This window comes from Terrapene carolina, unplaced genomic scaffold (genome assembly GCF_002925995.2).
Source record: "Terrapene carolina triunguis isolate 2854851 unplaced genomic scaffold, T_m_triunguis-2.0 Scaffold69, whole genome shotgun sequence".
Lineage (NCBI taxonomy): Eukaryota > Metazoa > Chordata > Testudines > Emydidae > Terrapene > Terrapene triunguis.
In genome coordinates this window covers 60,134,295-60,151,477 of record NW_020664420.1, presented here as the reverse complement: position 1 = coordinate 60,151,477, position 17,183 = coordinate 60,134,295, and the positions used below count along the sequence as shown (strand labels likewise).

The following is a 17,183-nucleotide window of genomic DNA, read 5'->3' as shown; positions in this document are numbered from 1 at the left end:
GCTGTCCATTGGAATTCTGGGTTAAGCTCCTGATGCCTGATGGGGCAAAAACATTGTCGCGGGTAGTTTTGGGTACACGTCACCAGTCTCCCCTCCTTCCCTCCGTGAAAGCAATGGCAGACAATCATTTCGCGCCTTTTTTCCTGGGTGACCCGTGCAGACGCAATAGCACAGCAAGCATGGAGCCCGCTCAGCTCACTGCTGCTGTTGTGAGCACAGCAAACCACTTCGCGCATTATCCTGCAGTATGTGCAGAACCTGGCTAGGAGCCGCCAGCATGAGGATGATTGTGAGGAGGACATGGACATAGATGTTCCTGAAAGCACGGGATGTGGCAATTGGGACATCATGGCGGCTGTGGGGCAGGTTGATACAGTGAAACGCCGATTCTGGGCACGGCAAACAAGCACAGACTGGTGGGACCGCATAGTTTTACGGGTATTGGATGATTCCCAGTGACTGAAACTTTCGCATGCGTAAGGCCACTTTCCTGGAACTTTGTGAGTTGCTTTCCCCCGCCCTGAAGCGCAGGCATACCAAGATGAGAGCTGCCCTGACAGTTGAGAAACGAGTGGCAATAGCCCTGTGGAAGCTTGCAATGCCTGACTGCTACCGGTCTGTTGGGAATCAAATCCACTGTGGAGTGGACAAATCTACTGTGGGGGCTGCTGTGATCCAAGTAGCCAAGGCAATCACTAACCTTCTGCTAGCAAGGGTAGTGACTCTGGGAAACGTGCAGGTCATAGTGGATGGCTTTGCTGCAATGGGGTTCCCTAACTGTGGTGGGGCGATAGATGGAATGCATATCCCTATCTTGGCCCTGGACCACCTTGCCAACCAGTACGTAAACCGCAAGGGGTACTTCTCAATGGTGCTGCAAGCACTGGTGGATCACAAGGGACGTTTCACTGACATCAACGGGGGATGGCCAGGAAAGGTGCATGATGCTCGCATCTTTAGGAATGCTGGGCTGTTTGAACAGCTGCAAGAAGGGACTTACTTCCCAGACCAGAAGATTACTGTTGGGGATGTTGAAATGCCAATAGCTATCCTTGGAGACCCAGCCTACCCCTTGCTCTTATGACTCATGAAGCCATACACAGGCAGCCTGGATAGTAGAAAGGAGCAGTTCAACTATAGGCTGAGCAAGTGCAGAATGGTGGTAGAATGTGCCTTTGGATGTTTAAAAGCTTGCTGGCGCTGTTTGCTTACTAGGTTAGACCTCAGTACAACCAATATTCCCATTGTTATTGCTGTTTGCTGTGTGCTCCATAATATCTGTGAGAGTAAGGGGGAGACATTTATGGCAGGGTGGGAGGTTGAGGCAAATCGCCTGGCGGCCGATTTTGAGCAGCCAGATACCAGGGCGATTAGAAGAGCACAGCTAGGCGCGCTGCGCATCAGAGAGGCTTTGAAAACCAGTTTCATGACTGGACAGGCTGTGTGTGTTTCTCCTTGATGCAAACCCGCCTTTGCTGATTTTAATTCCCTGTAAGCCAACCACCCTCCCCCCTTCGATCACAGCTGGCAAAGGAAATAAAGTCACTATTGTTTTGAAACCATGCATTCTTTCTTTATTAACTAAAAAAAAAAAGTGAGATAGCTGACAAGGTAGCCCAGGTGGGGTGCGGGAGGAGGGAAGGACAAGGCCACATTTCTTATTGTAGCCATACTACAAATCAAAACAGTTTGAATGACAGCCTTCTGTTGCTTCAGCCATAATCTGGAGTTAAGTGGCTGGGTGCCCAGAGCCTCCTCCCCACCCCCCGCGTTCTTGGGCATCTAGGTGAAGAGGATATGGAACTTGGGGAGGAGGGCAGGCGGTTATACAGCGGATGCAGTGGCGGTCTGTGCTCTTGTTGCCTTTCCTGCAGCTCCACCAGACGCCTGAGCATGTCTGTTTGCTCTCCCATTAACCTCAGCATCGCCTCCTGCCTCTTCTCATCGTGCTCACTGTATGCTTTCCTGGCCTCTGTCACTGTATGCCTCCATGCATTCAGATGTGCCCTATCAGTGCGGGAGGACTGCATGAGCTTGGAAAACATGTCATCGCGAGTGCATTTTTTTCGCCTTCTAATCTGCGATAACCTCTGGGACGGAGATGATAGGGGGAGCGTAGAAATATTTGCATCTGCGGGGGGATAAAAAGGGAGAATAGAATTTAAGAAGATACATTTCTGAGAACAAAAGGGAGACTCTTTCACAGTGAATCAAGCAATTCACAGCAGACAGCACATGTGCTTTAGGTACAAGGTCACATTTTGCCTTTTATATTGAGCGCCTGCCCGTATGGTGACACATCACACGGGGCTGGGCAACAGAATTCGGTTTCCAGGCAGCCATGGTAAGCCAAAAGGTATGTGGGGTTGGCTTCTTCTGCCCTCATAACATGTGGGAATGGTTTCAAACTGCAGCGCCCTCCTTTCCCATAGCAAGCAATGCCGGTTGGGTTTGCCATTTAAAAGGAGGGTCTGTGGTTTTCGGGTGGATGTGCAAAACCACTCCCTCCACCCCAGCGTGTGGCTATTCTCTGGGATGATCCCTTTTAGCCAAGCACAAACAGCCCAGCATGAATGGGGTCCTTTTACTGTTCCCTTACAAAAATTCCCCTATTTCAACCAGGTGACCATGAATGATATCACTCTCCTGAGGCTAACACAGAAAGATATAGACCAAATGTTGCTTGAATGCAATCAAAACCCAGAACCATTCGCTGACATGCTTTGTGCTACAATGATTCCAGACTACTTGCTACTGGCTTGACGTGGTAAAGTGTCCTACCCTGGAGGACGAAATAAGGCAGCCCTCCCCAGAAACCTTCTGCAAAGGCTTTCAGAGTACCTCCAGGAGAGCTTCATGGAGATTTGCCTGGAGGATTCCTGCTCCATCCCCAAACACATTAACAGACTTTTCCAGTAGCTGTACTGGCCGCGAATGCATCCCAAGTCTTCAGGGCAAATCAAACATTAAACACAATTGCTTTTAAACCCTGTAGTGTAGTTACAAATGTGTACTCACCAGAGGTGCCTTCTCCTGCTTCAGGGTCCGGGAACCCGCCTTGTGAGGGTATTGGCTCCAGGGTGATGAAAAGGTCCTAGCTGCCGGGGAGAACGGATTCTCCGCTTGCCAGCTGCGCATTCTCCTCCTCCTCGTCCTCATCCACAAAATCCTCCTCCCTGTTGCATGAGACTCCACACTTATAGCTGTCTACAGACAGTGGTGGGGTAGTGGTAGGGTCCCACCCTAGAATGTCATGCAGCTGATCATAGAAGCGGCATGTATGGGGCTCTGACCCGGAGCGACCATTTGCCTCCTTTGTCTTTTGGTAGGCTTGCCTGAGCTCCTTAGCTTTCACGCGGCCCTGCTGTGTGTCCCTGTTGTAGCCTCTGTCCATCATGCCCTGTGCGATTTTGACATATATATTAGCATTTCTTCTTTTTGATTGTAGTTCGGCCTGCACAGATTCTTCTCCCCATACAGCAATCAGATCCAGTGTCTCCTGTTCGGTCCCTGCTGGAGCTCATTTGCAATTCTGGGACTGCATGGTCACCTGTGCTGCTGAGCTCACCACGCTGACCAAACAGGAAATTAAATTAAAAATTTCCCAGGGCTTTTTCAGTGTACCTGGCTAGTGCATCGGAGATGAAAGTGGTGTCCAGAGTGGTCACATTGGAACACTCTGGGATAGCTCCCGGAGGCCAATACCATCTAATTGCGTCTGCACTACCCCAAATTTGACCGAGGAAGGTCAATTTTAGCACTACTCCCCTCGCCGGGGAGGAGTACAGCAGTCAATTTTAAGAGCCCTTTAGATCGACGGAATGGGGTTGGTTGTGTAGATGCATTGCTTATAAAATCAACCTAATACGGCTAAATTCAACCTAACCTCGTAGTGTAGACCAGGGCTAAGAAACTATGAAAAGGTTATACTCATGCAAAGGAGCAGACCATGCACAGGAGCACAAAATTGAAGGGCATATTTCCTTTGTCTGTTCTTGTTGGTTTTCTTTTTTTCCTTCCCCACCCCCCACAATAAGAACAGATATGGCTAAATCTTAAAGCTATCCCTGGTTTATCTCTACACAGATCTCTTTCCTTATGTGTGCCTCTGTTTGGGGTTACAGGACTTCAGTAAACATAGCCAGAATTTGCAGGAAGTGCTTTCCTTGTTTCTCTGAGTAAATGAGATTTTTTAAAATAATCACCACACATCTGTACATGAGCACAGATACTAATGTGAAAAGCAAAAAAAAAAAAAAAAGGAGGAGGGAAGAGATACAAATGGTAAGGAGAAAGATAAAACTCAGACGGATGATAGCAATGCTGTTATAGTTACAAGGTACTTCTATTCTAAATCCCTACGTATAAACACAACTTTGAAAAATGATCTTGCATCAAAAAAACCAAGATCTAAAACAATTTATTTAAAATATTCAAGTCTGCACTTGTATAATATTCCTTATATACTATATTCCCTTCATGAAACTTAACTATAGAATTATTACATCCTCTACTATCTCAAGCCTCTGTTAATTTGTCTAAACTAAGATAAAAGGTGTATTTTTAAAACTTGTGGGCTAAAACATTTTCATGCTTTTTAAAACCCTAATTGTATTTGAACATGTTAGCTGGTCGAGGTGAACCAAAGTTCACTACATAAAGTACGCCTGTAATCCTAGTTTAGACAAGCCCAATGTCATGGTGATCTTCTTTGGGCAAGAAAGTGCTAGCTGGAAATCCCTTTCAAGTCAGTTAGTAACGCCACTACATTAGTGGGCAAAAAACAAAAACAAACAAACAAAAAAAAAAAAACGCGTGCAAAGTTCTCTATGAGCCAAGCCTGCTACTTCTACAGTGCTTCCTAGCAATGTCAGCCCAGGGAATGATATAATGTTTTCACCCCTTGGGATCTCATCACCATAAGACTATTGAGCTCGTCCATAAAAATGTTTAAAGAAAGTCTTTCACGCTGGAGAAAATTTGGGAGAAGAGAACAGATTCAAGAAACAGCAGTTTTTCATAGCAACTTCAAGGCAGGAGCAAGCAAGAGAAGCTGATGGGCTGGGAGCAAATTCTTTTTTTTTAAAAAGGCTTGCAAAATGGTAAGAAACAGTATGAAAACCTCACGCCAGAGAACTAGCTCAATTAAAATATCTATGAAAGTTTTCTACAGTCAGAAGTCCTCCTTTTGGACTGTCTTTTACCCTAGAGCTTTGCGCAGAAATCCGAATGGTATCAGTGGTGGTTCTACATACAAAATGAGGGTAGACTATGGCTCATTAAGTATTCTAAAATTCTCTCATGCCATTAATAACAGCAATGAGAAGTTCCAAGGGGTGCCCAGGCTGGGAAAACTGTGGAGCATTCACAGAAACTAGGTGCTTTTAACCATAATACATTATTTAAAATCACTTTGCAGCTCCTTCATTACTTAAATGATGGTGTTTTAGGAAATTTTTGACAGAAAATGCTCTTAAAAGTCATTTATTTAGATATTTTAAGTTAAGTACTTGTATTTTTTTTATTGTTCATAATGTTCCCTTTGAAGTTTGAAATTCATTTTTAATTTCCCATCAAGTTTGTATTCACAGCTCCAATCAGGACTGCTAATTTAAATAGAGAGGCAAAACTAGAAACACTGAGCTGTGGCTGATATTTAACATGCATTTTTCTTCTGGAGATTAAAAAAATGATTCTTTGTAACCCTTCTTGCACAGAGAGTGGCTCTCACAGAACACAGGCTACACACGGCATTGCTTTTGTGGAACAAACAGAAACAGTAGCAATTTTTTAAAATTACCTGGCACTGCAAAGATGACTATTGACACAATTAAATTTACATGGGTCAAGGTAACATAGATATATTTCAAACCTAAACTACTTGACAACACATTTTGTAATTTCACAGCTTTATAAAGCTGTGTTATTATATGGTTGATCTTTCTAGTTCTTTAAACAGGGATTCTTTTCTCCTCTCAGCGATTGGTAAGTAGCTTATACTTTGAAATCCAAACTTCGAACAGGTCATCTTTGAACCACAGCATTACTCTCACTCAGCAAGAGCTGTAGATGCTCCTATGTTTTGAAAAGGAAAATGGAGCATAACAATAGTTCATTTTTCTCTATCCTGGTTAATTTTATTTTATTCCTTGTGAAGGAAGGCCATAGGTAATTGAACATAAGCAATCTCTATTCATTCTGAGGAAGACACTACTCACCCATTTATTCTCAGTCTGTTCTTCAACCTGGTGACCACTATTTAGAAACTTTTAATACATCTAGAGGTGGTGGAATAGAATGTGAGTTGTCTATATGACTTAGCTAGTGTCTTCTGAGGTACTGCTAGTACTGCTCCATGCAGCTGTAAACAGAAAAGTCTGAATAGTGTAGCAATCAGCATCTTCCTCCCTCTTTTAATTTGGAGTAATCACAGCACATTTTTAAAGAGCCTTGCCAAGGCAAGATATATTTACAGATTCATAGATTTTAAGGTAGAAGGGACTATTAGATCTTTTACTCTGACCTCCTATATAACTAGAGGCCTTACAAATTCATGGTCCACTTTGGTCAATTTTACGGTCATAGGATTTTAAAAATTCAGCTATTTAAAACTGAAATTTCATGGTGTTGTAATTGTAGGGGTCCTAACCCAAAAAGGTGTTGTCGGGGGGTGTCGCAAGGTTATTGTGGAGGATGTTGTGGTACTGCTACCCTTACTTCTGTACTGTGGCCGGCAGCAGCGCTGCCTTCAGAGCTGGGCAGCTAGAGAGCCTTGGCTGCTGGCTGGAAGCTCAGCTCTGAAGGCAGAGCCGCCACTAGCAGCAGCGCAGAAGTAAGGGTGGCATGGTATGGTATTGCCACCCTTACTTCTGCACTGCTGCCTGCAGAACTGGGACCTCAGTAAGCAGCCACCACTGTTTGGCCACCCAGCTCTGAAGGCAGCAGCCACCCTTACTTCTGCACTGCTGCTGTGCGCTGCCTTCAGAGCTGGGCACTCAGCCAACAGCCGCCATTCTCTGGCTGCCCAGCTCTGAAGGCAGTGCAGAAATAAGGGTGGCAATACCAAGACCCCCCCTAAAATAACCTTGTGACTCCCCTGCAACTCCCTTTTGGGTCAGGACCCCTAATTTGAGAAACACTGCTCTCCCCCATGAAATCTGTATAGTATAGGGTAAAAACACACAGAAGACCAGATTTCATGGTGGGAGACCAGATTTCACGGTCCGTGACGCATTTTTCATGGCCGTGAATTTGGTAGGGCCCTATGCATAACACATACCTTGGAATTTCATCCAGATACTCCTGTATTGAACCCAATAATTTGTGTTTGATTAAAACATGCTTTCCGGGAAGGCATCCAGTCCTGATCTGACGACTTCAAATGAAGGAGAATCCACCACTTTCCATGGTAGTTTGTTCCAATGTCTAATCACCCTCACTGTTAAAAATTTGAGCCATTATTACCCAGTATTTTCTCCCCATGGAGGTACTTATAACCATATTCAAATCACTTCTTGAACTTCATTTTGATAAGCTAAACAGATTTAGTTCTTTAAGCGCTTGTCTACACGAACACTTAGTTTGTGGCAAGCTGGGGTGTAAATCTATCCTACACTAACTTGTTGAGCGTCAAGTGTCCACGTGGACTCTGCTGCCATGCAGTAAAATTTCCCTAGTGTGCTTTAATCTACTCCCATTTCAAAGGGTGCAGCAGGTTAATGCAAAATAGATTACACCCTAGCTTCCCCCCAAACTAAGCATTTGTGTAGACATTGTTTCCTGCACACATAATTTTTGTGGCTTTTCTCAGAACCTCCAAATTTTTAACATCCCTTTAAAAATGTGGACATCAGAAAAGGAGGTAATATTTCAGTAGTGGTCTCACTAATGCTGTATATGGGGGAAGTCACCTCCCTACTCCTACTTACTAGTCCCCTGTTTATACATCAAAGGATTGCATTAGCCTTTTTTGCCACAGCATCACTCTGGAAGTTCATGTTCTAGCATTTGTCTGCTATGATCCCTAAATCCTTTTCAAAGTCACTTCTTTACAGGATACCATCCCCCATTCTGTAGGAGTGGCCTGAATTCTTTGTTCCTAGATGTATGACCTCACAGTTAACTGTATTAAAATATATTTTGTTTTAATGGGCCCATCTTATCAGGTGATCCAAATCACTTTGTATTACTGCCCAGTCCTCATTATTTACCATTCCTCTAATCTTTGTGTCATCTGCAAATTTTATCAGCAATTATTTTATATTTACTTAATAAAAAGGTTAAACAGTGGGCCTAGAACAGATACCTGCAGAGCCCAGTAGAAGCACTTCCATTCAACAATTTCCTACTGACAGCTGATTTTTTGAGATCTGTCAGTTAGCCAATTCTTAATCCATTTAACATATGATGTATTGATATTGTCTAGTACTGATTTTTAAATGAGAATGTCAAATGCCTTATAAAAGTCCAAGTACATTACATCTGCGTAACCTTTATCAAACATGAAATCGCATTAAAAAAAATCAGGTTTGTTTGACAAGACCTATTCTTCCATAAAATCAAGTTAATTAGCATTAAGTATAATCCAACCCTTTAATTATTTATTGATTGAATCTATATCAGCTTTTACGTTATTTCGCCCAGGACTGATGGCAGGCTAACTGGCCTATAATTAGCTGCGTCATTCAGCTTGACCTTTTTGAATATTGGCATGACTTTTTCCATTCTTCTGGATTTTCCCCAGTATTCCAAAATTTATTAAAAATTAACATGAGGGGATCAACGGTGTTTTATGCCAACTCTTTTACAATTCTTAGATATAAGTTATCTGGGCCTGCTGATTTATCCCTACTAGGTACTGTTTCACATCCTTCTTAATTAGTAATTGACTGGAAAGTAGTTCACCATCTTCATGTGATATGAGTAAATCATCCTACTCCTTTCCAAATACAGAAATGAAATACTTATTGAACATTTCTGCCTTTTCTGCATGTGGTTGCGCCTGAATCAGTTCTTTTACATAACAGCAATATACATGCACAATTGAGGCAATTTTCTTTCACAAGAAGTAATTCTTCAGTTATTGGACGTTCTGTAAATTTTTCTGGCAAATCATATCTTGATATAATCATAACTCATTTTACTAAATTATTTTTTCATGCACAGTTACTTAACTTCTTTTACTCAATGTTGAAATGTATTACTTTTGTTCAATGACTCATTGTGTCTGTCTTGCTCACCTAGGGATAATTAATGTTTGTTTTTGTGAGAAGGCCTTGATTGATGCCAGAAATGTGTATTTTTTCCAGCTTGCTGCTTTTCCATGTTCTTCAGCAGAACTGGCATTATAACTGTGTGGCATTTTTAGTGGACATAATTCTCTGTTTATCTAATGGCAGTCTGTGTTTTTGTTTCCTTAGGCTTTCAAATGGATTTTATCCTGTGCAGCAGAATGCTTTGACAGAGTTTTCCTCATCTATTCTTTGAACGGTTCATCAATTCTTACAGTATAAGGAACATACACATTTTATGCTAAGTCAACTGTCTTTGTGTGTGTTCTTTTGATTTAAACCACTTTTCAGGTTTTGGGGCATATTCTAGAGCATTAGAGGCAGTGTAGTATAGTGGATTAAACACAGAGTTGAGAGCTAGGAATTCCTGAACATTAATTTCAGTACTTGTGCTAACTCACCATGTGGTTTGGCATCAGTTTCACCAAATATAAAATAGGCTATAGGGCTAGTTACTTACCTAACTTATAGAAGTGTTCTAAAGATTTATGTTTGTGAAAGACTTTGACAATGTAAACCACTACGTAAGTGTTAAGTATTATGTTGACTAATGCATCTATTGTGATGTTACCTACACTCTATTTTACTTGCCTTCTAACACTGAGCAGGTCATACAAAGTCAGTTCAGTCCACATAAAGCATCCTATTTTTATCAGCTCACTAATTTATGTAAGCACCTTTACTACTTTACAGTAACATTCCTCATTGCTTGCATTTTTACAAAACATAAAATTAGATTGTTAAAAATCAGTATGTATATGTAAATGTATGAAATATGCAAGCTGCTCTTAAAACACTTATACCAATCAACAAAAGACAGAGAACATTTATTATTTACTAGTAAACATGGTGTACTTTTATGTATGCTGAAATTCAATGCTATTTGCAATGCATTAAACCATATTACTACAAAGAAATGTTGTTTACTAGAAAAATAAAAACTCAAAAAATAAGAAAACTACAAACTTCACAATCAATACATACTTGGAACTCATAGGCTAAGGATTTTTTTTTCCATTTAGTTCTGTTGATTACTTACTTTGCCCAGTAATTCTCCCAGTGTGACATCTTCATGATTGAGAACCCATTTCTTATCCTACAGCAAGGGGAAAAAAAACAGTTGCTTAGTCCATGCAAGAGAATATTTCCTATAAGATGAATTTGAGCTAGTAGAAATAGACCTAAAGGAATATTTCATTCAGACCATTCAATTAACAGCATGCCAAGACATTATAACCTCAAGAGCTATAAAACAGATTTAAGAAATGTTGCTGCACAATAGAATATTAAAATCTACATTATAGCAAATTTCTCCTTCAGCATGATACTATACATTGTGACAGACCCAGACCAGTGGGGTACAGGAGTCTGGTAGAGGGCAAATATACTGGTCACTGGATGAGTAGTTTTCTGTTCCCTGAGTGACCAGAGAAGGGGCTGCACTAGAGTAATCAGGAACCTGCTAGAACCAGTTAAGGCAGGCAGGCCAATTAAGAAGAAGCTGCTAGAATCAATTAAGGCAGGCTAATCAGGGCACCTGGGTTTTAAAAGGAGCTCACTTCAGTTTGTGGTGAGAGTGTGAGGACCTGGGAGCAAGAGGCCCAAGGAGCTGAGAGTGAGAGGGTGTGCTGCTGGAGGACTGAGGAGCACAAGCATTATCAGACACCAGGAGGAAGGTCCTGTGGGGAGAATAAGGAAGGTGTTTGAAGGAGGCCATGGGGAAGTAGCCCAGGGAGTTGTAGTTGTCATGCAGCTGTTACAGGAGGCACTATAGACTACTGCAGTCCCTGGTCTGGAACCCGGAGTAGAGGGCGGGCCCGGGTTCCCCCCAAACCTCCCAATTGACCTGGACTGTGAGTTCTTCCAGAGGGGAAGGTCTCTGGGCTGTTCCCCAACCCACATGGTGAATCTCTGAGGCAAGAAAATCCTCCAATAAGCGCAGGACCCACCAAGATAGAGGAGGAACTTTGTCACAACATGTAAATAGAGCACAACAGGCACTATTTTCATAAAGCTCAGGATCTGATATCTGCTATTGCTGATTTTAAAAATGACCTTAGTCAAAGTAAGGAGATAAGGATAAGGAGACTTCCTTTTGCAATATAAAAAAAACACAAACCTAATTCTGACTTGATCCAACAAAATGGTTTCCCTTCCAGTACATTGTAAAAAGAACCAGTTTTTCTACAGATGAACTGGCCATGTGTTAGCATTTATTAAACCTACTGTGTGCAGTTTCATGTATTTCTCAAGTAATATCCTGTAGTATAATAAAACAACCAAACATCAATTATAGTGTCAGTAAAGTACTGAAGACCAGTCATGCAAACATTCTATTACAGAACAGCATATGCATTAAACGGCTGCAATAGCTGCTGACTGCACTGGGACACATTTGGATTGATACAAACACCTTTTGTTGAAACATTTCCAGTGCTGTATTTTAATACTAATAGGTATGGTTATGCAGAGGGATTATTTATTTCTGTTTATTTCTTTAGATTCTTCCAGCATATGATACTCTAGGCACCACACAAATACCATCAGCAACAATATCTTATATGAAAATTTATCATCACACTTACACCATGGATCTGTCCATTGCTAATGAAACAAACCCAAATCTAAACCAGTCTTTTGCCATCCCATCAATCCATTTTCTCCCTAAATCTCAGAGTAAAAGGTGGGTTTTGTAGCATGCCTGGTAAAATAGCAAATCTAGCCTTCATGCACCAACGGAAAGCAAATTCGAAAGTCAAGGACCTCCTTACCTGTTTCCTCCCTCAAAATGAGAAAGGTCAAGTTTGAGCAGCAGCACTAATCACAGCTGCAACAGAGAAAATAAGGTGGTCTCTCAGGTAAACCAATCTCAAAATATTCAGGGTTGTAAACATATTGACAGCCAGTGCAGATTACAGATTAGGGGTATAATGTGCTAATTTTTTGTATTGCACAGCTTAATAATCAAGTGGCTGCACTGAGCATTAACTTCAGTTTTATAATGGTCGAACTGTGGAACATATAGAACAATCTAATCTAGAGGTGACAGCAACATCAATAACTGACCAGAATTAAACTGAATTGATTTAAAGTCTTTCGGATTCTCTTTTTTTCTGATATTTAGTGTTGATTTAAAGGCTCCTTTGTGCCACCAATGTTAACCTAAAATTAAGAGCTGCAATGTATTGTAAATACACCTTCGTTGGTCATCGATTAACTGAGAACAAGTTCCGCTTTCTAAGAAGTTTTTTTTTTTTTTTTTTTTTTTTTTAAAACAAGCTTATTCTCAGCCAAAATCCAAAACCTGATCTAATTTTGCTAAATTCAAAAATGTATCCTGGCTGTAGAACAATTTACAATCAATTTAGTAGACTTATTTAGCATTTTAAAGTGCATACTTTATTTGCTTTTCTTAAATTAGATATATTTTAAAATCTGAACCTCTACATTTTCTCATCTGGACAGAGGGGGAAAAAAATAGGAAGCTCTTCTTTTATCAATTGGATTGAGGGAGCTAATTAAAAAATATTATTTCTCAATCTGCTGCAGACTTCCCCCCCCCTTTCTTTTGACTGTACTGTCTCCTTTGCTTCCATAAGTGGAGGGGACTGGGATCCTGTAGCAGAACAAATACGACCACCATTTTGCAGTCTGTGTTAAAGACAAAAAGATATTAAAATAATTTTTATGTCTGAGACATACAAACTAAGAAGAGAGAAGACATTTTTACACCTTCATCTGTAGGTTACAACACAGACTGTTTTACTATTTTCTTGTACCTAACAGAGTGCTTGGCTTTTGTCGGTTTGCTTCATGTCCTTGACAACATTTAAGATCATCCTGAACATTTTCTGCTTGTTTTCATTTGTCTCTTTTAATTTTGCAGCTGAGTTTTTTTTTGTTTTTTTTTTAAAAAGGTGATGGAGTATGTGAAAAATATTCAATTTTTAGATTCTTTTGGACCAATCTGATTCCTAAGAAATTATCAGATTTGTTCTAATCAGACAGTAAAATCTCTTCTGTATTGATCAGTGATTGGGACATCATTTGGGGACCTCCCATCAGAGAATCATAGAAAGGTAAGGCTAGAAGGGACCTTGGGAGGTCAGTCTAGTTCCCCCACCCACATGGAGGCAGGACCAAGTATACTTCGACCATCCCTGACCAGTGTTTGTCTAACCTGTGCATAAAAACCTCCAATGATGGGAATTTCACAACCTCCCTTAGAAGTCTATTCCATATCTTAACTACCCTTAAAGTCAAAGTTTCCTAGTATTGAACCTAAACTTCTCTGACTGCAGATTAAGCTCATTACTTCTTCTCCTACCTTCAATGGACATGCAGAACAACTGATTACTGTTCTCTTTGTAACAGCCCTCAATATATTTGAAGACTATCAGCCCCCGCCCCCCTCAGTCTTCTTTTCTCCAGACTAAACATGCCCACTTTTTTTTTTTTTTTTTTAAACCTTTCCTCATAGGTCAGGGTTTCTAAACCTTTTATCATTTTTGGTGCTCTCCTCTGTCCACATCTTCCTTGAAACATGGTGCCCAAAACTGGGACACAGTACTCCAGCTGAGACCTCAGTAGAGTGGGACAATTACCTCCTGTCTCTTAGGGTACATCTACACTTGCAATAGCACGTAGAGTACAGACACTGCATGCCCAGCTAGCATAGGTATAAATAGCCGTATGGATGATGAGGCACTGCTTAGGCAAGCAATGTACAGACATGTCAGTACTGTATATACCCTACACAGCTCTCTATATACCCCAAAAGTGCCACCCACATCAGGGCCGGCTCCAGGGTTTTGACCGCCCCAAGCAGCCAAACAAAACAAAAACAAAAAGCCGCGATTGCGATCTGCGGTGGCAATTCGGCGGGAGGTCCTTCACTCCGAGCAGGAGTGAGGGACCGTCCGCCGAATTGCCGCCGAACAGCGAGACGTGCCGCCCCTCTCCGAAGTGGACGCCCCAAACACCTGCTTGGTAAGCTGGTGCCTGGAGACGGCCCTGACCCACATCTACACTGCTATTTTTAGCAGGTTACTATTTCACTGCCAGAGCCTGTCCCTACTGCGGAGAAATGCTCTGGCAGGAAAGAGGCAGTGGGGAAAAGGATCTGACAAGGAGGAGGCAGCAGGAAAAGGAATATCCAAAGCCTTTCACTGCCGCTTGTAGCTACACACTGCAGCGTGGATGCAGCCTGCCTTTCACTGCCGCATGTTGCTACATGAACCCTACATGTTGCCATAAACGTAGACACAGCCTTATATATGGCACTCCTGTTAATACACCCCAGAATAGCAGCTTTTTTTGCAACTGCATCAAATTGATGACTCACAATCAATTTGTGATCCACAATATCCCCTAGATAGTTTTCAATACTACTGCTTAGCCAGTTATTCTCCATTTTGTAAATGTGCGTTTGATTTTTTTTCTTCCCAAGAGTAATACTTTGCACTTGTCTTTACTGAATTTCATCTTGTTGATTTCAGATCAATTCTTCAATTTGCCACGGTCATTTTAAATTCCAATCCTGTCCTGAGAATGTCATGGGGGACTGTATCAAAAGCCTAACTAAAATCAAGATATATCATGTCTACAGCTTCCCCACTATCCACTTGGCCAGTAACCCTATTAAAGAAGGAAGTTAGGTTGGTTTGGCATAATTTGTTCTTGATGAATCCATGCTGGTTCTTCCTAATAACTCTACTATCTTCTAGGTGCTGAAAAACTGATTGCTTAATAATTTGTTCCAGTATTTTCCAGATATCGAAGTTAGGCTGACTGGTCCAAAATTCCATCCTTTGTTCCCATCATTTTATTGTGCAGACCACTTCTTGAAAGGTAGAGATGTCCTTGTGGACTAGTTCCCCTCCAGTATCCTCATGTTTGGTTCTCAAAATGTTTCATCTGTGGGCCATAGTATATACATGGATCACAACTTGAGAACTACTGCATTACTTAATAAGACAAAAATCCATAGATATGTATTTATGCCTAAAATCATAGGTCAAAATTTATCGTGCTGAGATTAGCAGATTTACAGTGCAAGACACACACTGCTAGAAGGAAAAAAAAAAAAAAAAACCCTGTCCCGTTTAACCCTTCTCTGCTTGTTTCCCATGTATATGATGTGCTGTGTTGAAGAAGATTAGTTGAATGCTGTGGATAGAGCTTTGAAGAGTACATCATGTTCTTTTCCTTCTTGTTTAGCCCCTAATGGATTACCATAAAGCACACTCAAATTCATGAACAAATTTGTGTATTTTAGCTCCTCAAGCTAACTGGGAACATCAAAGCAGCAAACTTCTACACCTTTGGTGGAGGGGACAGATAGGAGGAGAGGTCCTGTGTGCAGAAAGAGCCAGCACTAATTGTGCTTTACAGTGATTAATTACAGGATACAAGTGCATTCTTGGTGACTACTGTCTTCCTACAGGGAAGTGAAGTATTTTGTATCTCACTGCCACTTCCTTCAACCATCTAGTTTTACTCCAGAGGCTCTGTGTGGTCCAGTGGTTACAACAGAAGCCTCAGAGCCCAGAAGAACTGGTGGACCTAAGCAAGAAGATTGTGTAGGAGACAGTGCAGCTCAGATTAAAAAGTATCCCACTCATCTATTAATTTTCTGTGCTGGCCAGGGCCTTGGACAGATAGAAAAAAACCTTTGGTACAAATCTCTGCCTGTTTCAAATTGATAAATAGACCATGCAGATAAGATAATATTGCTGCTGCTCTTAAATTTTGGCATTTGACAGGTGAAGAAAAAAGTAATCTAGGTAGGATTCATCTGATAAAGACATTCAAGGGGAAATGCTTGTGCAAACTTAATTTTTGCTTTGAAGATCTTTTGTGCTATCACAACTTCAGAACTGAAGTTCATTTCATGCAGCCATCCTTTATGAAAAGGAAATAAGTTAAGTCTTAAACTGAAAGACGTTACTGTGCTGAATTTGGAACTTCCCATACTAAAACAACAACAACAACAAAAATTGACTTACATATAGATACTTTGGCAAATAATGAGAAGTGATATCTAAGTTTTACAAAAACATACATCCGTCCCTTCCCTCCCACTCTTAAGATGTTCACGTCAGCAATTGCTAGAATACACCCAACAATCAGACAATGCACATGCAACGGCAATGCATGACCTAAATGTGAAAATATCTTTGATTAGTACGCACAACAGCAGAGTAAAAAGTATCTGATTTACGCTGTTGTTGCAGCAATCACATACAGTACAATACAAAGATAATTGTGTATAAATGTTGAGAAGCTAACGAAAAACAAATGATATTATAGGAAGAGTCTGCCATACAGCACACATTTTCTTATAAATCATTACATGCCTAACAGCAAAGTTGTAAATAAATGATTTACTGATTTTAGTAGACTGCTTAAAAATCCAAACATTTATTCCAGTTTCTATAATATGCCTGATTAGATTCTTCCTGGCTAAAATTGCATCATGTGACCGTTTATATCACAAACAGTTGCTTAGAAAAAAAATCAAGATTTAAAGAAACAAAATCAGGGAACATCAGTATACATTGAAAGATATGGTGGGCTTTCAAAAAAACAAAGCAGTCTACACACTGCTTACATGTCCTGTTTAAAAAAAATGCACCTGAAGAAAGATTTACATCACTTTTATTAAATAAACAAATGGATAGAAAAATATATTAAAATTATATCACCTTTCAGATAAATTTCAGAGTGGTAGCCGTGTTAGTCTGTATCAGCAAAAAGAACGAGGAGTACTTGTGGCACCTTAAAGACTAACACATTTATTTGAGCATAAGTTTTTGTGGGCTAAAGCCCACTTCATCAGATGCATGCAGTGGAAAATACAGTAGGAAGATATATATATATATATATATATAT

At 40.9% G+C, this 17,183-nt stretch overlaps 1 protein-coding gene across 2 annotated transcripts in view; it reads right to left on the bottom strand.

The window, feature by feature from the left end:
• The window catches only part of FER (FER tyrosine kinase), a 388,439-nt gene that overhangs the window by 171,491 nt on the left and 199,765 nt on the right, over positions 1-17,183 (bottom strand). For both annotated transcript variants that reach the window (XM_029910950.1, XM_029910951.1), the window contains one exon: positions 10,330-10,386. In XM_029910950.1, the coding sequence (XP_029766810.1) occupies positions 10,330-10,386 (57 nt within the window). The remainder of the gene's footprint in view (positions 1-10,329; positions 10,387-17,183) is intronic.